At 42.8% G+C, this 27,574-nt stretch overlaps 1 protein-coding gene across 7 annotated transcripts in view; it reads right to left on the minus strand.

Moving 5' to 3' along the window:
• Positions 1-27,574, minus strand: part of EIF4E3 (eukaryotic translation initiation factor 4E family member 3) — a 109,673-nt gene that overhangs the window by 27,595 nt on the left and 54,504 nt on the right. For all 7 annotated transcript variants that reach the window (XM_074313288.2, XM_074313293.1, XM_074313294.1 and 4 more), the window contains one exon: positions 1,154-1,248. In XM_074313288.2, coding sequence (XP_074169389.1) covers positions 1,154-1,248 — 95 coding nt within the window. The remainder of the gene's footprint in view (positions 1-1,153; positions 1,249-27,574) is intronic.

Genomic DNA, 27,574 nt, shown 5'->3' on the forward strand with positions numbered 1-27,574 from the left:
TACCAACCTTGTGTTGTGGGTCTATTAGGAGACCCAGCCCTGTGGTGAGAATTTGCTGTGTTTCCCTGTTTAGCATCTGCTTCCTCTTCTGCTAAGGGCATCCCAATTTCGCTTTACAGAGCTACCTGTACCCTACTCTTATGTCAGACCCGTTGAGAGAGGGATGATTCCACACCCTAGCTTCAAAGGTGGACTTGTGACCCACGTTTGCCAAGAGAACACTGCCTCTTCTAGCATTTGTGACTAGCTACAGATGGAAGGGGTGACCCACGAGAGCCAATGAGAGCCAGCTATGCCATTCTACTGGGGCTAGTGAGTGCTGATGCTGACATCCTTGTAGGGTGTAACACAAGCTGTTATGAGCTATTTTGCCACCACAAATGGGACAGGCTGGAAATTAAACCAATGCAGAGGAAAGCAGAGTAAATCAATGAACAGCATCAGGTTCCTCATAACATTTGAGCACCCAGTTCTGCCAAAAATCAGCCCTGCCCAGTGGACTTCTCCGTTATAAGGGCCAAAAATCTAATTTTCTTTCTCATGTTAGGTTCTTGTCATTTTCTACCAAAGGAGTTGAGGTACATTTTCATTTTATTAATGAATACATAACTTAGAACAGTTGAGGGACATAATACGGATTTATTACTAACTGGGACTCCAGCCTAGGCAAACCACCTTCATCGCTACAACCAGCTACTGAAGGAGGATACCTTCCCTTGGGCCCTGAGCCATGGTCAACTCCACGCTAAGGGGTCCATCCAGAGACGGTCTGAGGTGCTATGGTCGTTGTTCAACCATCAGTAGATGTGGATACCACATCTGTCCCCCTGAGTTCCCACCGGCCTGCAAGCTTTTTCACTCCCCTGCCGGGGTCATTACTGAACAACTGATGCAACACCCTGTAGAGAGCACTGCTGAGGACCTCTTGGTGGAGACACTTCGGGCGCTTGGCAGAGGGGCATTGAGAACCTTCTCATGATCCTGAGCCCAAGGTGAAGGGCTTATTCCATAATTAAGTAATAGCTATAATCACTATCCAGCATCACCTGGAGAAAAGTGCTGTGGCATTCCAAGTCAACACGAAGTAAGTATTTGATGAGGTTTACCATCATTTCCCTCCCACCTTAACCTCAAATTAAGGTGAGACACTTACCAGAGTGGTCGCCTCTCTCCTCTCATTAAATGGTAACTACATCTCAAAGGCAGGCTAGTGACAGGAGGGATATTATTGTACACACTCCAGAATATCTTTAAAAGAAAAACATTTAGTTTAATATACCCAGTTTTGATTTTCACTATGCAACTAGATTATAAATTAATGAAGTAAAGAAAAAAAATCAGATTCTCATTAAGTCCTATCCATTCAAAATACATTTTTCTTGGTGTTCTAATTTTCTGCTAGAAAATGTACCCTAATGTTAAGGAATGTGCCCGCTGAAGTCGGACCAAATTCTGTGCTCCAGGGTGCAGTGGTTATTAAGCAAACATTCCTAGCAGCGTATCTCCACATCAAACTGGGATCTTGCTAATTAGTAAGGATCTTGCTAATGATTCTTCTGACAGGTAGATGGCATCGAACAAAGCCTGTAGTGCTGTACGTGCACTGGTACATAATGCAGACATGCTTCCTATAATGCAGACTGTGTCTTCCATCTAAGCCTGGAAGGAGTCTGTTATGCTTTGGACTGCGGGTCAGGTCTCATGGAAGACACAACGAGGAGTCGAATTAGGTGCTCTGTCCCTTTCCTCTTCCCTCCTAGAAGTAACAGGGAACAGCTCAGTTGCCCAAGATACAGGGTCTTATGGCTACTGTATTCTCCTCAAATTCATATGGTGAAACCCTAACCCCCAATGGCGTAGTATTAGGAGGTGGGGCCTCTGGGAGGTAATTAGATCTTAAGGGTGGCACCTCCATGATGGCACTGGTACCCCTGTAAGAGGGACAGAGCTAGCCCATCTGTGCCCACCATGTGAGATTACACCGAGGAGATGGTTCGCTGCCTATAAACCAGGACCAGGGCTCTCACCAGACTCTGATCATGTTAGCACCTCATCTTGGACTCCCAGCCTCTGCAACTGGAAGGAATCAATGTTTGTAGTTTAAGCCACCTAGTCTATGGCATTCTGTTAGCAGCCAGAACTAAAGAAGACACACACAGTGGTAGACAGAAACAGGTTATATAAAAACAAGAGTAACAGTAACACAGTAATAGTAATAGCAAGAATAGTGCCAGGTTGTGGGCTATGAACTTTTACATGTTTATGTAATTTATCCTACTGATACCCTCATTAGGAGGTACAATTATCCTTTTTTTATTAATGAGAAAATCGAGGCACAGAGACCAACCTGCCCACTGTTTTGTATGACCATCAGGCTTAGGATGAGGAGTAAGTTTACAAAGAAGAAAACCCTTCCCAGTTTGTTTGGACTGGGCCATTGAATCACTCTGTTCTGAATTCCATGCATAGCACTACTACCCAAAGGAGAGATCTCATTCTGTGTGGGGAGGTAAGTGGAGGGTGACTGTCTGTGTCTCCTAGTGGGTCTGAAGACACCTGCACAAGTAACAGAACAATTAGAGCAATGAAGCCCAGGGCATCATGAATGGAGTAGCATTGGTGGAATGACATTTTATCTATGTTGAACGATAATCCTTACTTGTTGTTTGAGCCTGTCTTATGTAAAAATTAAAGCTGAATTAATTGCAAGAGCAGCAACAATAAACTGTAAGATAAAACTGAGGGCAAAACCTACCTGCTAGCAGATTTATTATGTCTTGGATCCCTTGTACTAAAGCAGTGCCAACATGGGGAGTAGCTGAAAACAGATCTGCAGTAACAGGAGGTTCTCAAACACCATAATCCCTAGGGGAGGCTGAGGGGGCCTGGGGTTTCTCACCCCAAAATATGCCTTTCGGGATACTGATTATTCAAGATGGTTATTTTTAAGAGACAAAAGACTCAGAAGGAGCCTTTGCCCCTCCGCCCTCCCTGCCTGAAGGAATCAGGTACCAGAACCTGCCTCAGGAAGGCAACCTTAGCATATTCACTCAGCACACATGAATTAAGTGTGGCCGACAGGGAGCATCCAAGCAAGTGTATGTGTTCCATTCCCCTCTGTGTCCCATTGTTTCTGGGTGGCCCCGCATGAGTTTGTTTACACGTTTGCTCATTCTCGTCTTCCTGAACTGCCTACTTTCTCTTTGAAGTCCCAGACCCCTGCTCCCTCTCCTTAGTCCACAACGGCACACAAGCCTCAACTGTCCCATGAGTCCTCGAGTCTCGTATTCTTTTGGAAACCCCGTATGTACATACATAATGTTAGGTCATTTTCTCCTGTTAGTCTGCCTCATGTTAATTTTCTTAGTCCAGTCAGAAGTTAGAAAGGTGGGAGGAACATTATTTTTCTGCCCCACAGTTCTGGTGAGCCAGACAGAGCTCTCTGGCTGGAATACTGCTAGCTCCCAGAGGCAGCTGCAACTGAGAGATCATGGAAGTCTGACTTATAGCTGGCAGGAGATAAGCATTCTTACCTGTCAACCTCCCAAAGTTACAAGTGGTGAGAATCCTTTTCCTCTCTTCCTAATTTTGATTGGCAGGAGAAAATACGTATTTCTGAAGCTAGCTTCTTGGGCCTAGCAACCACTGGGTCTTTCTTTTTCTATTGATCTTTCCTCTCAGAGATTGTCGTTGTTGTTTTTTGTCTATGTCTCTTGTCTGTGTCCTAAGAGCTTGGCTTGTGACCAGCAAACATCTTTTCTCTGGTCTCCAACATCTGGACAGTGCCCTTACTGGGGTGCATCTGGTGGCCAATTGAACAGATTGGGGTTCCAAGCATCTTTTTTGTCTGACTGTGCCAGCTCTTAGGGAATTTGTCGTGAGAGACCTCAGCCCACAAAGGGTCTTTGAAATCTCAGCCTTTGTCACTTGCGAGTGCTGGAAAAATCCCATTCCAGTAGCACCTGCCCAGTGCCACAAATTAGCAGGTTTGTGGCTGGAGGCATCTCACATTTTTATCAGAGACCAGAAACATGGGACCCACTATGCCATCCTAACCGCCTATGCAACAAAGGTCTTTGCTTTGTCTGTTTTGGGGAGTGAAGTTTTAGCTCACGAGGGCTGCACTGTCTGTGCCCACTGCAGGGACACCTGTAGCGTCTATAGTAAAAATTTACTCTAAGCCTGGCAAGTTATCTCTTTCCAGAAAATGCGTTATTGGTTTGAGTTACTATTGAGATTAATAGATCCTACCATCACTGGCCTGATGATGGCTTCTTTGAATTAGAAAAACTTTTAAATTGGAAATATTTTAGAGAGCTCTCTGTAAACAGCTGTTTTATTGGTATCTATAGACCAAATTTTAAAAGTGGATACAGGAAATATAACGACTAGCCTTACAAACAAAAATAATTAGGGAAGCCTTACTGAATTTGCTGTCTCAGATTCCCTTCATAGGTCTCATAGATACTAATAAAGGTATTAGGTTAATTAACAAGAGAATTGGGAAAAATCAAAGGGAGCATCAAATGCTGCTTCCCAACAAGTTGGAAATTTATAGATGGTTATTGAGAAATGAAGTGAAAAATACCGATGGGGCAAAACAAAGAGGAAACTGTATGGGGAAAGTCACAGGACTTGTCCCAGGAAGGTGGAAATCTTTAGATGGTAATTAATAATGGAACAAATAAAACAGATATTTATGGGGTTAAGACAAAGGTTTTAATACAACACTAGCAAAGGCTGCGCAGGCCAAAGGAACCCGGCTGGTCTTCAACACTAAAGGGCCCTAAATAAGTCTACTCTGTTTATCCCAGTTTGGAAAAATCCCTGGAAGCACAGGTTACAATGAGAAGCGTGACCAGCAATTGCTTGGGGCAGCAGTCAGGCCAGCTAATCAAGTTACTCCTTGGTACAGGGCCTGCATGAACTGTGGTACCAAAGCCTACTGGTGAAGCCCTGATTCAGATGACAGTGAGATTGGCAGAATGTAAAAATGTAATGGTTAAGATTATGAACATGTAGACGGAAAAGGGGGCACAGGTTAAACCTGACAAGCTCAGGAGACTGAAAATAACCACATAGGATGGCATGAACATAAAAATTCCTAACTAAGTTGGGCCAGCGGGAAGTCACATCTTTAGCCTGAAGCTTCCTTGACAAAGGTCAATCTTTACCTTAAGTGAGCATGTCTATTGTCTTTTTGCATCTAGGATAACCTGCCCTTGGAATGTCAGTAATCCCTTTTTTCTCAACCAGAGCAGGAAACTACATAACCCCACATTGTTATTCTTGTCCCACGATTACCATCTCTATATGTGCTGTAAAAAGTCAACTATTAATTATCCTGTACCCACCTATGTGAAAGAAACACCTGTCTCTCCAATTTACCTTTATCTAATCCCAGAGATTTTCCCACTTTGCTTTCTCCCACCCCCTTAATCTACTACCAGTGAATTTCATGTAACACTCCTCCTTGGATTCTAATGTATAAAATAAGCTGCAAACCGCCATTTTGCAGAGCACTTTCTCAATCCGTTGAGATTTTGCTTCCTGGCAATTGTCACTTTGGCTCAAATAAACTCTTACAAGCTTTTTCTTAGGCTGGATGCTTTTTCATCGACAAAAATTATAGTGTTTAAAGAGGACTTATGTAAAGAAGCTATATTAGCTTTACCTGAATGTTTTGTGGACATGAATAGTAATTGTAGCTTAGGAACACTTTTCCCACCCGCATTGTCAAACTGAAACTTGTTTATTAAGCCTTTTTGAAGACTCTAGATAGGCAACATAAAGAGTTGATGAAATTAAGGTAAAAGTTCCTAGGAAAAATAGTATATTTGAATTGGCTTTAAGTGAAGTGATTGTGTCTTCTACCTGATTGTATCATGGAGATGGAATTTTTATCTGATTGGGGAGCATTTCCAGTACCTAGTATTGTAAAGCAGAAGGCCTTCAGCAATATTAATTAGACACACCAAACGGGAATCAGTAAGATGCCTGGAGACATAATGTAAAACAGAAGCTATGGGCTTCTATCAGGGGCTGATAGGAAAAGATTTTCTGAAGCTTGTAACTTGGATACTTTCTCTGTGCCTTTCTGAAGTAGATTTTTCTACCCCCATCTTCTCTAGGACCTAAGAGCCATTCCTTAAGATGCAAATGATTCTTGGAAATTAGGCAAGTGAAAAAAATCTTAAGTCTTCTCTATAAATATTAGTAACTCTGTGTTTGTTGGTCCGTATGTTTTACATATAACATGGTATTTTCTACCTCTGGATGGTAATGCTAATTTCTAAAAGAGCTTTATTTAATTGGCGTAAACAAATAAGCACTTAAAAAGTCTCAAAAAAATAATAATAGAAAGTAATCCAAATGCTTTTCAGGATCACATGATCTGGGAAAATATTTGATATTAAAACTGGTTTAAGTTTGGTTTGGTTAAAAGACACGCCTTTACAGTTATCAATATTAAACATAATATTTTTATTTTACCTGGGTTTACAAAAATAAGTTCACATTATCTATTACAAAATTTGTCAGCAGGAAACATAGCTTGGGATAATAACTGACTTTATCTGATGTCTCATAGAGTTTTCATGAGTAATCTAAATATAATTGTTAAAGAATAAATTAAATATATATAAATAGAAATAAAAGATTATGGGTGAAACTTTTGACAATAACTATATGGTATATGCACTTCAAAACAGTATTCCAAAATCTTTCATAACTTGAAACTTTAGACTTTTGTTAACTTAAATGATGGAAATTATTGAATACATAGATCATTTCCAAATAAGATAAAATACTGAAACATGAATTATTATTAAGTCTAAATTGACCTAATTTTCTTATTACAAAGAAACTAAAAGATAAATTCAGATCTGTTAACGAATATGTTTTATGCTTTGTTGAGGAAGCATGTCTTTCTAAAAATTATGAAATATATTTGCCAGTAAAAGAGCCTGTTTCTTGAAATTATAAAATTTTCCAAACTAAAAAGTACTGATGTAATAGTTCACAATTACATAATTTTCATTATAAATTGAGGTTTTTAGGGGTTAAAAAGTCCAATAAATATAACTGAAACTATTAGGAATAATGAGGGAAACAACTTCGAATGCAAGGACATAATATGTTTTTAGTAATAGAAGGTATAAGGTATGGAAAAGCATTTTGAGGATGTTATAAGAAAATGGTTTTCCCTAAAATAAGTTAGTTATTTCTGAATGGGTAAGAGAACAACAGACAAGGTAAATTGGACAAGGAAAGTTGTACAAGGTTTATAGAAAGGAATCTTGAGAAAGGAAATTTTTTGTGTGGTTAAGCCGAATAAGATTGGAATAAATTTAATTAAGTGAACTTAAATATCAAAAGAAAGCTGATACAGAATTAAGAGTTTGATCCTGTTTCATTCTGTTAAAACGACAGTTATCTTGTACTGTTGGTTTGATGCTGATAAGATATTGTGAAAAGTTTTCCGCCTAGAAAGAAAAGATTTTATGTTTTATAAAAATAATTTTGTGTTTTATGTTGTCTTAATCAGGTCCTTGATAACTTCAGAAAACTGAATCTTCTCAATAGTAAGAGCAAACATTTTGCTAACAATTACGTAAACTTCTGTTTTTCTTTGAAATCTTTTATTGTCACTTTTTAATTTTTTATTTATTAATTTTATTGGGGTGACAATTGTTAGTAAAGTTGCATAAGTTTCAGGTATACAATTCTGTAATACATTATCTACATATCACATTGTGTGTTCACCACCCAGAGTCAGTTCTCCTTCCACCACCGCTTGATGCCGTTTATACTCTTCTACGATCCCCCCACCCCTTACCCTCTGGTAACTACTAAACTGTTGTCTGTGTCTATGAGTTTTTGTTTCTTTGTCTTGTTCGTTTGTTGCTTTCAGTGTTATATCCCACATATAAGTGAAGTCATATGGTTCTTGATTTTTTCTGACTTATTTCGTTTAGCATGATAATCTCAAGATTGATCCATGTTGTCACAAATATCAGTATTTCATCTTTTCTTATGGCCAAGTAATATTCGATTGTGTATATATGTACCACATCTTCTTGTTACATTAATTTTTTCTATTGCCTTTTTTGTTCTTCATTTCATTTAATTCTGCTCTAATTTTTATTATTTCCTTCTTTTTCCTGACTTTGGGTTTCACTTGTTCTTCTTTTTCTAGTTCTTTAAGATGTAATGTTAGGTTGTTTATTTGGCATTTTTCTTGTTTCTTGAGATAGGCCTGTAATGATATAAATTTCCCTCTTAATATTGCTTTTGCTGTATCCCAATAATTTTGATATGATGTATATTCATTCTCATTTGTTTTTATGTATCTTTTGATCTCTCTCTCCCCCTTTTTTTTTTAACAGCTTTTACTAAGTAAGAAGTCTTTTTTTAATTTTTTTTATTTGGGAATATTGGGGAACAGTGTGTTTCTCTGGGGCCCATCAGTTCCAAGTCGTTGTCCTTCAATCCAGCTGTGGAGGGCGCAGCTCAGCTCCAAGTCCAGTCGCCATTTCTTCAATCTTTAGTTGCAAGGGGCACAGCCCACCATCCCTTGTGGGAATTGAACCGGCAACTTTGCTGTTGAGAGCTCGTGCTCTAAACAACTGAGCTGTCCTGCCGCCCCTCCAGAAGCTCAGTGGCAGCTCACTGCCTTCAATCTTGTTGTGGAGGGCGCAGCTCACTGGCCCATGAGGGAATTGAACCAGCAACCCTGTTGTTCAGAGCTCACGCTCTAACCAACTGAGCCATCCGGCCACCCCTTGATCTTTCTTATTATTTCTTCTTGACCCAATTGTTCTTTAATAGCATGTTGTTTAATCTCCACGTATTTGTGGTTTTTCCTGCTTTCTTTTCGCAGTTGATTCCCAGTTTCAAAGCATTGTGGTCGGAGAGTATGCTTGGTATGATTTCAATCTTCTTAAATTTTCTGAGGTTACTTTTGTGTCCCAATATATGGTCTATCCTTGAGAATGTTCCATGTACACTAGAAAAGAATGTATGGTCTGGTGTTCTAGGATGAAATGCTCTGTAAATATCAATTATGTCCATTTGGTCTAACGTGTCATTTAAGGCTGATATTTCCTTACTGATTTTCTGTTTGGATGGTCTATGTATAACTGTCAATGGCATATTTAGGTCTATTGCTATAATTGTGTTTTTGTCAGTTTATCCCTTTAGTTCTGTTAGTAGTTGCTTTGTATATTTTGGTGCACCCTGATTGGGAGCATATATATTGACAAGTGTTATGTCTTCTTATTGTATTTTCCACTTTATCATTGTATAGTCCCCTTTATCATTATGAAATGTCCATCTTTGTCTCTTATTACCTTTTTATCCTGAAGTCTGTTTCATCTGATATAAATATGGCTACACCCACTTTTCTCTGGATGCCATTTGCTTGGAGTATCGTTTTCCACCCTTTAACTTTGAGTCTATATTTGTCCTTGTGACTGAGATATGTCTCTTGAAGGCAGCATATGGTTGGGTTTTGTTTTTTGATCCAATTTGTTATTCTGTGCCTTTTTATTGGTGAGTTCAGTCCATTTATATTTAGGGTGATTACTGATACATGAGGATTTCCTAAAGCCATTCTATCTTTTGTTTTTTTGGTAGCTCAGTGTCTCTATTGTTGCTTTTGTCTGTGTTTCTGTCTGTTATGTTAGTTTAGTGGTATTCTACGATTTTTTCCCTCTGTTTCCTCTTATTTTATGTGTCTCAGTTCTAGATTTTTTTTGTTTGTTTTTTTGAGTGGTTACCATTAAGTTTATGTGAAAGAAAGTTTCATATGTATAGTAGGCCTTTTTCTTCAGCACACATCTTATTTCCATTCCCCTTGGCAAATTCAGACCTTTACCCTCTCTGCTTTTATATTTTTGTCACAAATTATCCCTATTTATGCTGTGAGTTCATTTCTTAGTTGCAGTAGCAAACTGTTTTCTTCTCTTTTTCTTTTTTTGGTTTTTATCTCTTTTACTCTTTATGTTAAGTGCATAGTGCCCTGTTCTGTGTAGGGGTTGCCATTTCCTATTTCTATCTGTTAGTAATCTTGCTCATAGTTTTGTATACTTTTGTCTTTTTGTTTCAGGTCAAATAGCCTTCTTCAGTATTTCCTGTAACACAGGCCTGTGGCAGAAAATTCCCTCAGCTTCTGTATATCTGGAAAAGCCTTTATTCCTCCTTCATATCTAAAGGATAATTTTGCAGGATATATTATTCTTGGCTGGTAATTTCTCTTTTTCAATAGTTTGAATATTTGATGCCATTCCCTCCCGGTTTGTAGAGTTTCTGCTGAAAAGTCTGATAATAATCTAACGGGCTTTCCTTTGTAGGTTACTGTCTTCTTTTCCCTGGCTTCCTTGAGAATTCTTTTTTTTATTTTTTATTTTATTTTTTGTCATTAATTTTTGACAGCTTCAATACAATGTACCTTGGAGAAGGCCTGCTAGGATTGAGGTAATTAGGTGTACTGTTTGCTTCTTGGATTCAGCAGTTCAGTTCTTTCCTTAAGTTTGGGAAGTTCTCGTCAACTATTTGAATAGACTCTCTGTTCCCGTCTTCCTCTCCTCTCCTTCTGGTATACCCATCACTCTTATATTCTTCTCTCTGATGAAGTCAGATAGTTCTTGTAGAGTTCTTTCATTTCTTTTACCCTCAAGTCTCTCTCTCTTCTTACATCTGCGACATTCCTAGATTTCCATCTTTGATATCATTAATTATTTCCTCCATCTGGTCAGTTCTACTTCCTAAGCTGGCTATTTCATTCTTCATCTGTTTTATTGAGTTCTGCAACTCCAGAATTTCTATTTCTTTTTAAAGTTTTAATCTCTTTGGTAAATATTCATTTTGTTTGTTGATTTGATTTGAGTTCATTAAACTGCCCAAATGAGTCTTCTTGCATCTCTGAGTTTTTTCAGAACTGCAATCTTGAATTCTCTGTCATTTAAGTCACGTTTCCATGTCTTTAAGTTTATCTTCTGAAGATTTTTCATTTTCTTTCTGAGCTGCCTTGTTACCTTGGTTATTTATGGTAATTAATGGATTATTTGTCTTCTTGGGCATCTACAGGACTGAATTGTGCACCTTAATATACAGAGGTCTTTTGCTTTCCAGTAGGTAGCACTGGAGTGTTTTATGTTTTCTCGTGCTGAAGCATTTTATTTTCTCTTACGCTGTTCAGGTTTCTCACATGATGGGAGATTTCCTGGGGAGGTGTGCTTCTCCTCTGTGGCGAGGTTGCCTCGGTCTCAGTGCTCCACCCCCATGGGAGGATGTGGTAGGCAATGGGGTTCTGAGCCTCTGAAATCTCAGTGCTGTCCCTGCAGCGAGATGCTGAGCTGTGTGCCTCAGCAGCCTGGGGTGCCCCTGCTGCAATCAGCTGTGAAAGAAGGGGGCGGGGTGGGCTGGGAGAGGCAGCTGATGTGTTTGTGGCTTAGTTCTCTTCCAAGTAATGGTGACTGCCAGACCACAGCTGCATCACTCCTATAGCTCCTCCCTTGTCACTGGGATAAGCCACGCTGTGTGTCTGCTGCTAGGAACTGTCTCTCCAGTTCTCAGGGCTGTAGACATTCTGCTTTTTAATGCAACATTGCTACCATTTTTTTCTGGGGCCCACTGCTAACATTGGGAGGGAGTGGGGGAGGCAAGCTCTGGGATGGTGGGGAGAAGCGACCAGGCTCTATGGCTTTGTTTTCTGCCTGGCAGTGAGGCCTGTTAAACTGAAGCTGTCCCACTTCTGTATTCAGTCTTTTCCCTAAGGCCTCTGCCATATTATATGCTGATCCCTCAGGCAGAATTGCTGTGGCCACAGAGAGTGCACCTGTAGTCTCAATTCTCCCCTCCCAGGACCACAGTGAGTTCCAGGCAGTGGCCTGCAGCCCTCTATCTCTGCACTTCTCCTTTCCTTCCTCCCTTACTTCCCCCTACTCAGCTACCTTCAGCTGTTTCAACGTGTGGAGCTCTCAGATAGGTTTGTGTGTTGTGTAGGGAATCCTTTGTTGAATTACAGCTGTTCAATTTGTTGTAACTTTAAGGGGAGATATCAAGGAGAACCCCTAATGCCACCATGTTTCTTTTATTGTCACTTTTTTTAAAGTGGGTTAATTATTGTTTCATAATGACCTGTGATCTTTTCAGTCAAATTTTATTATGCTTGACAAACTTCCCAAAATTCGAATTTAAATAAAATCTTTTTTCTTAACCTGAAAATAACTTTGAGAGTTTCCAAAAAGGGCCACTGGAACATTTCAAAGAATCTCTTTCTTTATAAAAGAGAAAAATTAAACTAATTAGGCTTATTTGACAACTTAAATTGCATGGGGTGCATTGTGCAATAAGTTTAGACAAACTTCTAAGGTATATTGTATGGGTAAACAAGGGCTGTAAACTAAATGAATAGTTGTGGCTATGGGAAACTCAAGATGGCTGCTTGGTTCTTCTTGGCTCCCTGGGAAACCCCATTTTTTGTTTTTTGCATTCCTTCATCCATCACAGTACATTTAAGTTGGACTTCACTCAACATTTAGTATGGGTTTTCGATATGGTTTTGCTGTTGCATGTATATTTTCTGGATGTGTTGAAGCTTTCCTCTGCTGCAAGGCTGATGCCCTCACAGTGTCAAAGAAACTGTTAGAAAAGATATTTTCCACCTTCTACAATCTCTAGAGATCAAGGAACCCACCTCACTGAGTAAATCATAGAAGCCTTGATGAAGGACTTATAAACTTTTTGGAATTATCACTCCCCATATCAACCTCAATCATCAGGCAAGATCGAGAGAACCAATGGAAAAACTGGATTCAAGCAGAACAAGCCTTATTTTATCCACTGGTGAGGATGATTAATTTTTTGTGACTTTTGTTTGGAACATTGCTGATGTTTTCCAGGTATAAGGAAACTTGTTTCTCTTAAGCTACCTAGGACTTAGAGCAGTTTGGTAAATTATACTTTTGTGAGCAGAATTGAAGCATTTATCTCTTTCTCCATACCTCATTCCTCCAGAATTCAGACACTTTTATTGAGTATTCTTATTTTCATGACAATACTGTTATTTGCATAAGTTCAATAAGAATCTGTTCTCTTTGTAACAGGACATAATTGGAAACATTGGTTATATTACCAAGGCTCTGACAGGAATGTTATATTTGAAAGAGAGATGCATAGACTCAGATATTATGAGAAAATTTTCAGGAACTAGATTGACTATAAAAGCCAATAAAGCCTACTTAGAAATATTGGCTTGGAAACTTGCTTACAGGGTTCCCAGCAACCTACCAGATAAGTAAGGAATGTCACTTCCTGGCAAGTGCAGGAAACTCAAGATATTTTAGGGACTTCAAGAAAACAGGAATTCACCCAAATCTATAGGTATTGCAAGGAAAATCAGATGGAAAGTCTTTGGCTTCATTTTTCTGGCCTTCAGAGGCCTTTTAAAGTCCAATCTAGAGATTCCTTATGAACAATGCCAGTAACGCAGATTGAAAAAAGCCTATATGATCAATTGGTATTCTTGTACTTATAAAAACAAACAGGCCAAGTTTATTGAAACTAGACTTATTTGCAAATGAATTAGTCTTAATTTGGCTATCTTTGGCAAAAATGGAAGGTAATTTTAGAGAAGAAAATTGTGTTTTAGTAGAAAGTATAATACACTTACGGATATTAAATTCTACTCTTGTTAACTTCTTTGAGATTTTTGTTATTTATCTGTAAACTGGATCCTCTAACATTTGGCTGCAACTCTCCAAACTAATATTTCCAATTTCCTCCCATCCTTTTGACTTGGAATCACTGAGAACTAAAACCGCCCCTTTTCCTGAAGCTCTGTGAATGGCAACTAGACAGCTTGATACAAACTTTGGAGAAAGCACCACAACAGCTCATACATGGACAATCTTTGTGCCTGTTGGTGTATAAGCCACTTAGAAAGTTTGCCTGAACACCTGATAACATCATTAGAGACATTTTAAACTGCAAAGATGCTTTGAGCCTGACATCTTGACTCATAGCCTCCAAGCTCAGAAACTGGTTTATAATTTGCTCTAATCATTAACCTTTTTCTTTTGTTTCCATAAAAATGCCTCTTATTAAATACCTGATTGTTTGCCTCCACAATATAGGCCTAACTTTAGGAGACCACCTGCATCACTGCCTCCTGAAATGAGACATGATTTAACTGAACTGAGCTATTCTCAGGACTGAGTAATTGGTTCAATGAAATATGGAGCAATCTACTAATTTAGCTTTTGGACTGAGAGACTTATTCAAAGTTTCAAAGGCAGGACTGAGGGGCCCGGAGTTTCTCACCCCAAAATATGCCTTTCGGGATACCGATTATTCAAGATGGTTATTTTTAAGAGACAAAAGACTCAGAAGGAGCCTTTGCCCCTCCGCCCTCCCTGCCTGAAGGAATCAGGTACCAGAACCTGCCTCAGGAAGGCAACCTTAGCATATTCACTCAGCACACATGAATTAAGTGTGGCCGACAGGGAGCATCCAAGCAAGTGTATGTGTTCCATTCCCCTCTGTGTCCCATTGTTTCTGGGTGGCCCCGCATGAGTTTGTTTACACGTTTGCTCATTCTCGTCTTCCTGAACTGCCTACTTTCTCTTTGAAGTCCCAGACCCCTGCTCCCTCTCCTTAGTCCACAACGGCACACAAGCCTCAACTGTCCCATGAGTCCTCGAGTCTCGTATTCTTTTGGAAACCCCGTATGTACATACATAATGCTAGGTCATTTTCTCCTGTTAGTCTGCCTCATGTTAATTTTCTTAGTCCAGTCAGAAGTTAGAAAGGTGGGAGGAACATTATTTTTCATGCCTACAGTTTCTAGCCTATAAGTGGTTTGCTCTTAATGCAAAGAATAAGATTTCTACAAATTTCACTTTCTGCCTAGTGTGCACATGAAAAGATAGAGCTGGAATTTGAAGTCAGGCAGTTTGATTCCAAAATCTGTGTTCTTAACCCGTAAGCGATTTCTTTTGAAGATATTACTATGTGTTTTCGGCACATCTTTCTCCCATCTTGGAAGCCGTGGACCAGGTCATGCAGTCACAGAATGAGGAAATGTTTAAAGACGTTTTCTCACCAGTAGGTGCCCTTAACCGCATTCAGCATGGTGGCTGCCTTAGCTTTAGCCTGGAAAGCTCACTAGGATATAGTAATAACATGTGTTGAATTTATGGCCAAGATTATGCTAAAATAAAAACCCCTGCCTTAGGTACAACTGAAAGGACTTTGGTACTGACAAACTCCAAGTCTCCGAAAAGGCATCCCACATCAGAGCACCTGCCCTCACGCCCTGTAAAAGTTCTTGAATCCTGACTTTTTACCAAGTGTTTTAAGCACCTTGAAAAAAATGAAATGCTTTCCTGTTCCAAAGGTCAGAAAAACACCCTAAGGATTGTGTAAAGCTAAGACTTGTATCTGTAGAAGCTTCTCTGGAAAACAAAAACGAACAACTGATTTTGTTAGTTTTGATAAATCTGACAGGAGGAGATTACAACTCAAGAAGATACAGCAATAGACTTAACTCTGACTTAGTGTACTTATTAAAGCACATATTTGCATGCTTGTGCACGAAAACAAAAGGAGTAAAATATCTTGTGACATCATGGAAAAGAGATGCATTTGAAAAGTACATGGCATTAAACTGGTCTATTTCCTTGTTACAAACCTCGTCCAATATGTGTAATATTGGTGAGGTTTGTATGATGGTGAAATCGCTCAAGGAAGGCTCCTTAACTGTCCTGCAAAAGTGAAAGAACTGTTTCCCTGGAAGCTTGATAATTTATGATTGTATTTCTTGTAACACATTGTCTTTTAAGTTGAAACACCTACATTTTACTACAGATAGAACCTACTAAATAAATTTCAAAAGCGATCAGGCTTATGATTAGTTCTGTTTGGGCCTGCAAACAGTAGATTGTAGTAAAGCTAAAACTAAGCACCATGGTCAACTGCTTTTTTCAAAAGCCTTAATGATAACTTAAGTACAAGGAGAACTACAAGAGGTGGGTATCATTCATTCAGTCAGCATTTGAGACACTGAGTACTCCTTGAGAAACTGAGTGGAACACACGAGGGGCAGCCTTTGCACACAGAGTCCACTCCTCGGTGGGTCAGTTTTTGAGCATCTGTCGTGCAGGGTGGCCTGCGGGGTCTCTGCTCCCACTCCCCACAAGAGAACGCGGGATATGGTGAGGCTGAAAAGGAAGACCCACGGAGCCATAGGTAGGGGAGTCATACCACTATGGTCTCACTGGAGGCTGGGCCCATCGGACGCTCAACCTGCCGTCCGCCTTTCCGCCAACAGACCGAAGGACGACTCTCCTCCACTCTCCTCGACTCTTCCGCTCTCTTCCGCTCTCTTCAGCTCGCCTCTTCCGCTTTCCTTGGCTCTGCTCGGCTCCTCGGCAATCCTCAGCAGTCCTCGGCTTTCCTCAGTAGCCGCAGCAGTTATACCAGCAGCCAATCAGCCAACTGGCCACAGCCGACGGCCAATCAGCCACAGCTGACGGCCAATCAGCCACAGCCGACGGCCAATCAGCCACAGCCGACGGCCATCCACCACCCGAGCCAGCACCCCTCCACGTGAGGCCGAGAGCCTGTAAACTACTCTCTGGGGCTCTGCCCCCACACTCCACCCCTACAGGTTCTCGCCTCACAATCTACGCGACAAGCGTCTTCCACGAGGGTCCCTGTGTCATATTAGCCTACTGACACCTACGGACGAAAAGAAACGGTAGTCTTAGGAACCAACAATGGCAAATCCCTTCCATCTGGGAGGATACACGCTAGCTTTTTGTCCTAGGAAATGAGGGTCGCTGCCACTGGCACCTTTCCCGGTTTGTGGTACCAGACTTTTATGGCAGTACTTGGGGTCCCTTGCATAGTTTCAACATATAACAGAACAGGGGACCCCATAATAGTCCATAGTGAGAGCACATAGGTTCCCCGCAAAATCACCCCGGTATCAGGACCTCCATATATTAGTCACTTGCGGTGGCCACTCAGCCACCACCCCTGGTGTCACTTGCAAATCATGAGTCAAACCGGCCCCCCATGGGGCTATCAGGCCCAACCACCGACAGTGGGGGCTTTTGACCTGCCAGGGCCAAGTCCATTACATAGTGATATGTCCCCAGGCGGACAGTCAGATGATCCATTAAATCATGAATTGAAGGCACTGCAGCGTGCAAGGGTGGCGTCACCTTATTTAACTCCCTATAGTCCACAGTCATTCGCCAGGTCCCATCTGGCTTCTTGACAGGCCATACTGGGGAGTTAAAGGGACTGTGCGTTGGCCTCACAATATGTGCCTTCTCCAATTCCAATATTGTACGTCCAATCTCCTCCTGTCTTCCTGGCAGGCGGTACTGTCGTACTATAACCACGCGCCAGGGCTGTGGCAACACTTGAGGAGGGTGGTGAGCATGCCCACGTGTCACCGCTTTCACCACCCGGATCCGGAGACGGAACTCTCCTACCGACGTCTGTAAGCTGAGGCCATGTAGCACATCCACCCCTAGAATATACTCCGGAACGGGGGAGACATAAACCTTGTAGGTACGAGGAGGGAGCCTTCCTATACCCAGTGGTAAGGAAACGGCTTTCACAGTCACAGTATTTCCCCCGTAGCCATCAATGCAGACTGCTGGTCCGGGGAACAGTTCTGGGTTCCCATAAACGAGACTGCAGTCGGCGCCAGTGTCAACTAGAGCCAAAACCCTCTGTACATTCGAAGGGGACCAATGTATGGACAGTTCCATGTGGGGCCTCCGGTCCCTGCTCATCCCCTCTGACCGGGTACCTTGGCCCCACCCCTAATCAAGCTGCAAGGGGTCAGCCTCAAGCGGCTGCATGAAGTCCTGGAGGGACACGGGTCGCACTTTCCCAGACTCCTCCTTTATGCTTCTCCAGAATTGTTGTTCCAGACGCAACTGTTTCCAAAGTTCCAGCAGGAGTGCATTGGGTTGTCGGTCTATTTTCTTCCTGTCGACCCCTGCTGCCACGAGATCACACCACATCTGTGTGCGTGTTACTTTCTGAGGCCCACGACCTCGCCCCTTTACCTTTGGTTTGGGCTTCCAGGTTTCAACTGTGCGGACCTCCTGTCTTAACTTCCTTCACCTCCGGCTTTCAACATCCCCTAGGGTGGCCATGGCAGTTGTAACTTCATGGATCCGTCGCCCTACATACGGTGTAAGAATAGCAACCAAGGATCCAAAAGCACTCGCAGGTGCAGTATCCAAAACCAGATCTCTTATGCTGGCAGTAAAAAGCTCGTCATCTGGGCCCTGCATGTTGAGGTTAAAAATAGCATGTCTCATACCCATTTCACGGATTATTTGTGTAAATTCTGTATATGACTGCCATTGACTCACAGTGTCTGGCAGCTCGCCAGCCTGTCCCCATACTGTGCGTACTGCAGCAGTGAGCCACGCCATTAGAGAATGGTTGCCCTGGTCTTGGGCCAACCTATGGCAGTTTTGTAACCTTTGTCGCAGGGACGGATGCACTGTCACGAAGGCTAGCTTTTCCATCTCGCCTGGGGAGCAGAGAATGCTGTCTGCTCCCTCATCCCATAAACGTAATAGCCAAGCCGAGACTGGCTCTCCAGGGCGCTGTCGGCACTGCCTCCTCAGCTCCTGCAACTCAGTGGGAGTGTAAGGGGTGTAGGTTGTGAACTCAGTCACAGCTGGGTTGCTGGCAGCAACGCCCCCGGGGCCCAAAGGTTGCTCACGTTTTACCCTTTGCTTCAAGATTGGCCGGGGTTGGGGATTGGGAGCTACATTGTCTCCACTGGCTTCCTCCGCCTCTGCCTCAGAGTCTCCACCTTGGGGCCCCTGTTCTAACAGGCGGACCCGGGCTTCCAGCACCTCCAACCGGGACACCTGGTTCGGCACCCGGGCCATTTCATTAAGCCCATTTTCTGTGTTGAGACTCAAGGCCGTGAGGAACATCCAGCCCACGCGGCCGGCTGTAGCCTTCTCCTCTTCTGGCAACCGCTCAGCCAGAGCCTGCAGGGCCCTCTCCACACTGGTCGGAGAGCCGTCCATGTCCTCCCACCCCTCCTTGGGGGTCCAACTCCTGAGAACAGTGGCCGCTGAACACCGTACACTGTGTGGGGGCCACACATCCTCCTGCCCAGAGTCAGACGCCATTCCTACCTGGTCGGAATCTTGCTCACCGTGCCAGGTGTCTGAGTGGGTGGAGGCCTCGGTGTAAGATGTCCACCACCCTCGGAACTTAAGGCCGCAGCATATCACCAAAATGAAGGCAATGCCGTCCATGGCCAAGTGGGAGGTGTGCCATCTGGAGGCTCGAGTCTCCCAGGCAGATCGTGCCTCCCGCTCCCGGCGTAGCTCCTCGCGGGCCTCCCGAAGCTGGGCTCTCACACGAACAAACCGCTCCACCATGCTTTGGTAGGTTTTGGCCGGCACCATACTCCGCTTACAAAGCTGAGCTTTTATACATGTAAACTGCTCCAGTATATTCCGGAGAGTTTCAGCCGGCACCATACCCTGCTCGCTGCGCCATTTGTCGTGCAGGGAGGCCTGCGGGGTCTCTGCTCCCGCTCCCCACACAAGAACGCAGGATATGGTGAGGCCGAAAAGGAACACCCACGGAGCCATAGTCATACCACTATGGTCTCACTGGAGGCTGGGTTCACCGGATGCTCGACCTGCCGTCCGCCTTTCCGCCAACCGACCGACGGATGACTCTCCTTCACTCTCCTCGACTCTCTTCCGCTCTCTTCGGCTCTCCTCTTCCACTTTCCTCGGCTCTGCTCGGCTCCTCAGCAATCCTCGGCAGTCCTCGGCTCTCCTCGGTAGCCGCAGCAGTTATACCAGCGGCCAATCGGCTAACCGGCCACATCCGATGGCCAGTCAGCCACAGCCGACTGCCGTCCACCACCCGAGCCAGCACCCTTCCCCGTGAGGCCGAGAGCCTGTAAACTACTCTCTGGGACTCTGTCCCCACAGAGCCATAGTTGGGGAAGTTATACCACTATAGTCTCGCTGGCGGCTGGGTTGGAGAAACAGGAAACAGGAGCCACACAATTCGCAACCCTCACTGCACCAATTCCTAGCTCAGCCACCACCTTCTTGCTAGCCCCCATTTTTTCTGCTAGCGTAGCCACAGCAGTTATATTAGTGGCCAATGGCTCACTGGTTACAGCTGACGGCCAACTAGCCACAGCTGATGGCCATGCAATCACAGTTGATGGCCTTTTACTACCTGAGCCAGCACCTGTCTATGTGAGGCCGAGAGCCTGGAAACTGCTTTCTGGGGCTCTGTCCCCACAGTGTCATTCTGGCACCTCTTAGGTCAGATGGTTATTCAGTGAAGTCTCAAGTCCAATGAAGTCTACCTGGATTTAAGACCCAAGGTCCCAGGGTAACGTTCACAAGCCACACAGCCCTTGACACCAAGTTTCCTTCTCTGGGTAACAGGGCCAATACATTGGATAATCCAATTATCAGATGAGAAGTGCATGGGAGCCTCAGGTAAGGAAGCAGGTGTGCTGAGACCTCTGAGATAGTGATGACCACTTGATAAATCCCCAATTTACTAGATTGGAGCAATTACACCCACCCGACAGTATTCTGCCAAATAGATAATCATTCACTACCAGGAAAACAGACAAATTTCCTCAATTTTCTACTGGAATGTTCTGAAGAAAAAACAAACACACTTGAAAATACTTGAGAAAAAAAGATGCCATGTGGTGACAAACAATAAGCTGTAAAACAAAACAAAAACACCAGCAAATACACCTCTAAAAAAAAAAAAAAAATCCACAAAGTACAGGATTTCTTCTGAGGGTCACAGCAGGAGAGTATTTTGAAAAAGTAAACAAATGTTTCCATTCATTAGTTACTTCTAGTGGTGTGGGGTTTGCTTCCCACCAACTGCATCAATGGTATTTACAGGGAGGACAAACAAAGCCTGGGAACAAAGGAGGTTACTGAAGGGCTTAATGGATGTTTTTAACTCACAGGGGACACAATAGGCTGAAAGCAAAGTGCTTCTGATTTGCCAGAGCTGGTTATTTGAGAGAGAAATGGGTTTTGCTGTGAATTCCAAAAGGGCTTGACTCCAAGTGAGAGCCAAAGTTTTGAGGACTGATCATGGAACAGATAAGATGGAGGATAGGATGCAAGGGAAATTTTCCACCACACAGGAAGTCAATGAATGAAAAACAAAGTCTGAGCTGGGGAGCCAAGTGGAGTTGAAACTGAGAGAAAAGAGAGTGCCCCCCGCACCAACCCCGAAAAGTTTGGGTAAATAGAGTAGAGTAGTGTATATCCTGCTAGAGCCCATAGGTAGATGATTCTTTATTGGTGTTAACATTTTTAAGTATACAGGGGCTTCACAGAAAACCCAAAGAACTGGTTGGATTCAGAAGCTTATATATCATTTTAACAAAAGGTGATAAGCTGTGAAGAAGTGACTAGACAAAGGAAAATGGGGTTTGGGTCCTAGAGGTGGTAAATTGCAGGACATGACTAGGAAACAAATGGCAGATAAGGGTTGTTTAGTAAGGTTTGTTACTGCAGACTCAAGTGATAAGAAGGGGAAAACTTTACCAATGGAAATTCATGTTCCCTTTACAAAGAGAAATTTATGTCCTGCTTTTAGGTAGAAAGCAACTCCTACTGTATTTCCCTGAAAATAAGACCTAACTGGAAAATAAGCCCTAGCAGGATTTTTCAGGATGCTCGTAATATAAGCCCTATCCCCAAAATAAACCCCATCCCAAAAATAAGCCCGTTAAGATCGTCAACCAGACAGACTCATTTAGTACGTCTGTTGCAAGACACGACGAACGTATTGAATTATAAAATAATATTATATATAATTAAATATAAATAAATAATATTATTGACAATAATACTTAAAATAAATGATAATATAAATTATAATTAAGTATTTGTAAATACCCAAGCGGGTGCCTTTGGACGAGAGGTAAACGCCTATGTAAACAGATGAACTCAGGACCTACTGTCGAATGACCAATCGGAGTACAGACACAAGGTACGAATAACATGCGCACTTGATAATGAACAGATGTGACTGTGTCTAATATGAATCCTCATAATTCAATATGTCGTGTGTCGTAACAGACGTACTTAATGCACTCGTGTGAAATAAAGAAACATTTTCTGAATTTTGGTGCCTGCAATTTTTCGTCGCTTTTGTGTGGACCATCATTCTTAACTGTCGTCATTTTTGTTGCCACTCCTGTCTTGTAAGTCTTCGATTAACACTTGATTTAATGGTAAATTTAAAGGGAATAATATTTTGACCCCCAGACGAGTACAAAAAGAAAGAGCTATTCCGTCGAGTACAAGAAAGGAATCATGGAGGACTCCGAGGGCAAGAATCTTATGGCTTTCTGCAAAGAAAAGTTGGATCTCTGAATGGTCTGAAAATGACTAGCAGAGTACGACAACCTCAGTCAACAGGTGGACGAGGGAAATGCTAAGAAGCGCAAGTGTGGATCAGGTCGGCAACCATTATTTCCTGAGCTGGAAGACATCATCTGTGAATGGATTGCTGACAAGAGAGCAAAGGCTTTGGTTGTGTGCAGGTCTGATATTCAAGCATTTGCCCTTGCAATGGCACCACAATTAGAAATATCCCCAGAAGATTTCAAAGCATCACAACACTGGCTGGATGGCTTCCTTCAGCGATATGAACTTTCTAAAGTTGACAACACTTGCATTCAAGTCCTTTGTTGATGGCATCGACTTTTCTAAATACCAAATCTCCAACATGATTTCTGTGGATGAAACTGCAGTGTTTATGGGCCAAGGATATCAAACCACAATTGATCAGAGGGGGGCCTCATCAATCTACATTCCTTCCACTGGTTACAAAAGTGCATGTGTTACCTGTATTTTGGCAATTCGTCTGGATGGAAAGAAAGCCCCACCTCTAATCATCACTAAGGGCAAGAAAGATAAGATTGAATGTGTTTCAGGCATTTATGTTCTTGAACCCGAAAAAGCCTGGTGCACACAGGCAGTTACAAGGAAGTGGGTAGATTTAATGCTGCCACTTGTTTTGCGAGGTGGCCAAAGAGGTCTGCTAGTCTGGGATTCAGACAGCACTCACCGCGCTAAAGACATGAAGAACTTCCTTGCAGAGAGAAGAATAGATCAAATAATGATTCCTGCAGGAATGACTGCCTATCTCCAGACTCTCAACATTGCAATAAACAAGCCATTCAAGGACAATTTGCACATGGAAGTCAATGACTACATTGAAAATAAAATGGAGAGAAATCAGCATGGAGCCTAGCCTGCAAGAGGTCGTGACTTGGGTGAAGAATTCATGGGATAAAATCACTGACAGCTGTGTTGCCAATGCACTACGAGCAGCTACATGGACAAGAAGTGCTCATTTAAGGAGAGCTCTGTTGCTGGACATGAGAGATTGGGGCCAATGGTTGTACAGGAAATGGAGTTGCAAGAAATTCAAGCCGAATTCGGGGATTGGAGAGTTATGACGATGTTCCAGAAGAAGATGACATGACTGTATTTGAATAAATGTAGATTGTTGTACATGAAAAAATAAGACAGCCCCTGAAAATAAGCCCTAATGCGTCTTTTGGAGCAAAAATTAATATAAGACCCAGTCTTATTTTTGGGGAAATATAGTATGTCTGCTGTTTCTCAATTACCTTCAGCCTAAAATAATCCTTTTGTATATAGATGATATATTATAGAATTGTACATCTGAAATCTATGTAACTTTACTAACAATTGTCACCCCAATAAACTTTATTAAAAGAAAATATCCTTTTGGTGAGTGGTAAATTTCAGTCAGCATATTCTGATCTCCTTCAGAAGAGAACAAGTTTTACATTTGAAGTGACTACATTACTTTTACTTTGCAAGACTAATCTCCCCCCTCAACGCCTATCTCACCCACACAAAGGGCCTCCACTGCCAGCATGCCAGCAGACATGGAGTGTCATGGGTAATTTGACTGAAGTTCTACTTCTGCACAAGGTTGTGACTATAAATGTTGATCCCATCATACATACACGTAATAAATGAATTAAATGATAATCAAGAATCCTGTTATACTCCTTATTGTCTGTGCCAGACAGCACTATGAAATACACCTTGCTGCAGGCCTCCCTCTCTCTCTTTGGCGTGGAGCTGCTCTCCATCTTCCCTCAGCGCCTCCTTTCACCCCAATGGTGCAGAGTCCAGGTCATTCTACTGCAGGACACAAACCACCATAGGCTGCCCCTCTGTGCAGGGCAGTGAGCACTTTGAATCAATTTTTCCATCATTCTCCACCAATACAGACCTATAAAACCTCTCCTTCTGAAGGGAGATCCCAGGGATCTGGAAAGCAACCTGTTGTCGTGACTGAAGGACCTGTAACAGTGCCACAACTCGACACCTTCTGATAAGGGATGGTGTCTGATATCACTGGCAGTACAGTTACGGAAGGAACATTTTTTCAATTTTAAATACACATATATATGTATATATACACAAATAACTTCTGTTTATGACAAATGATGCTGGATATCCATTTACAGAAGAAATATGAAGTTTCTGTTGTAAATTTTAAAAAGCAGTCAACTTATGGGAAATACTGGGTAGAACGTAGTAGAATTAGGGACACAGTGTGGAAAAACTTGGAGGTGATAACACAGATAACTGAGGTGGGACAGACAGAATGAGTTTGCAGGGGTGGAAGTTTGGTCTTGTGGTAGCAAGGCTGGAAGATACTGGGAATGGGGGAGCCCTCCCTTGCAAGTCACATCTGGCAGGGAGTTCTTCATTCTCCCACAGGTAAAATCAGGCTCGTTCAGAAGCTGTGTTCTATTCTGTACAGCATCCATTTAGGACATAAAAACACAGGAGAAATGTGGAAAAATTGGAAATGTTTACAAAAGAAATCAATAAACGTCTTGAAAACACATCTACATGAAAAATGGAATTTTCCAAGAAAGGCAGGAAAGTAGGAAACAAATTTCCATACAAGCAGAGAGAATGATACCATTAGCCCTGTCGAGAGCGTCCTCAGCAGAGGTCACTGGGCCATCTGGAAGCACCCATCCCTCCACCTGTTAGTCAGGGCAGAATCAGAAAAAGAACAGAGCCAGAAGGGGAAGGAAGCTACGACCCCGGGGACACAGCACGACTGGCTCTTTCCACTGGATGTTTTGGGCCTCTCACCTCCTAGCCTCAGTCTCCCAGCTAATAAACAGGGATAATTCTTCCCCTACCCCATCAAGATCTCTGATTTGCTGAAGGGCCTCGGACTACAAAAAGATACACTGTCTTTATGTAAAGCGATCATCAACAACACCTGCTTCCTATATTTCATCCAAACATAAATGGGGAGTGGGGAACAGACACGATTAGGGAGGCAGGTGTTTAGTACTGGCAGTGAGAGTTCAAAAACCAACCCATAATCACAGAATAAAAAGACAGTGAAACAAAGCCAGTCCTCAAATGAGTTTACGATGGACACCTAGGCTAGTTTTTAAATACTAAGCACAATTCACAGGTAGTGAGGACACTCATGGGCTGAAATTCTAAAAGTTACTGATAAGTTAGATAAGTTTTCATAAGTTAGCTGTCGTATAACGGCCTGAAATAAATAATCTAGAAGTAGTAGTACAGTTTTCTGACATAAAACATGACTGAGCCAAGTATAAAAAGATGTTCCAACAGAAGCAGGCAAACAATGGCAGATGAGCTGATTAGCACTGGGCACCTACTGCGTGCTTTTAACTTCCTGTGCTGTTCCATTCTCAGCCTCACGATATAATCGGTATGAGTGAGCAGATACAGAGAGCTAAAGCAACTTACCCGAGCTAGTCAAGTAGCAGGCATGGGACATAAACCCAGGCAGTGTGCCCACCCTCCACCCCAGCTGCCATCCTCATCAATCAACTGATAAAATGAGGGGTAGAAGACAGCAACACTTCAGTAAAAGCTGCAACACCTGAGTGCTTCCCAAGGGCCAAGCACTGCTAAGAGCTAGGTGCAATCTCATTTAACCCTCGGTCAACCTGCAGGAGTAGGCACTGTTATCACAGCAGTTTTACAGATAAGGGGCAGAGACATCAGAGCTGTGACAGAACTTCTGGACCACTCAGAGTAGTGTCATCAGTGCCCCTGCACCTGAAGCAGCCCTTTTTCCTAATACTGCCTTGTGAAATTTTAATACCACAGGAGACTGTTATCTGTTTATATACTGCATGTATATCTGCACTTTATACATGAAAAGGGGAAGATGCTTTTCACCCACCAAGAATCAGTTTTTGCCCCCACTGAGAATACATGACCCACAGAATCGTAATACGAGCAGTTTGCTCTGACCCAGGAACACGGTTCATTTACTGATTTCTCATTCTTCATTCAATCCTTCAGTACTTATTGAGTACAAAGGAACCACACATAGTAAGTACTGTGTGATCCCATTTATATGAGGTTCGTTAAAAAACAAAACGAATGTATGGTGAGAGAAATGTGAGTAGCGGTTCCTTCTGGGAGAACAGAACTGAGTGGAAAGGGGTACGAAGGAACTTTCTGGCATGATAGAAATTCTTTACCTTGATCTGGGCGATGGTTACATGTATGCATACCTTTGCCAAAATTTATCACACTTAAGAAATCTTCATTTACTGGATATAAATTACATCCCAATGTAGTTTTAAAGAAAGTTTTTAAGAAAGTATGCTAGTGTACAGCCTGGGTACTTGAAAGCGGCCCCTTGAAGACCCTAAATTGCTACTGATGCCAAATCTCCACCAAATGCTCTGTGTCATCCTGCAGAGTCAGTGTTGTGTGGGAGACCCTGCTCGCGGCGCCATTTGTCATGTGGGAGACCCTGCTCCCTGTGCCATTTGTCGCGCAGGGCGGCCTGTGGGGCTTCCTGTCCCGCTCCCCACATAAGAACGCAGGATATGGTGAGCCCAAAAAGGAACACCCACAGAGCCATAGATAGGGGAGTCATACCACTATAGTCTCACAGGAGACACTATAGTCTCACTGGAGGCAGGATCCACACGAACTGCAACCTGCTGTCCGCTTCTCTGCCTGCCAACCGACCGACCAACCAACGCAGCTGCGGCAGTTATATCAGTGGCTAATTGGCCAACTGGTTACAGCTGATGGTCAATTAGCCACAGCTTGACGGCCACCTACTACCCGAGCCAGCACCTTTCCACGTGAGGCTGAGAGCCTGGAAACTGCTCTCTAGGACTCTGTCCCTACACTCCACCTCTACAGGGTCTCGCCTCACAATCTGCATGACAAGCGTCTTCCGCGAGGGTCCCTGTGCCATATTAGCCTACAGGCATCTATGGACGGAAAGAAAAACAGTGGAAAATCCCTTCCATCTGGGAGGATACATGCTAGCTTTTTGTCCTGGGAAAGGAGGGTCGCTGCCACTGGCACCTTTCCCGGTTTATGATACCAAACCTTTATGGCAGTGCTTGGGGTCCCTTGCGTAGTTTCAACACATAACAGAACAGGGTACCCATAATAGACCATAGTGAGAGCACATA

Source organism: Rhinolophus sinicus, chromosome 5 (assembly GCF_057876585.1).
Source record: "Rhinolophus sinicus isolate RSI-liver-muscle chromosome 5, RSI-T2T, whole genome shotgun sequence".
Lineage (NCBI taxonomy): Eukaryota > Metazoa > Chordata > Mammalia > Chiroptera > Rhinolophidae > Rhinolophus > Rhinolophus sinicus.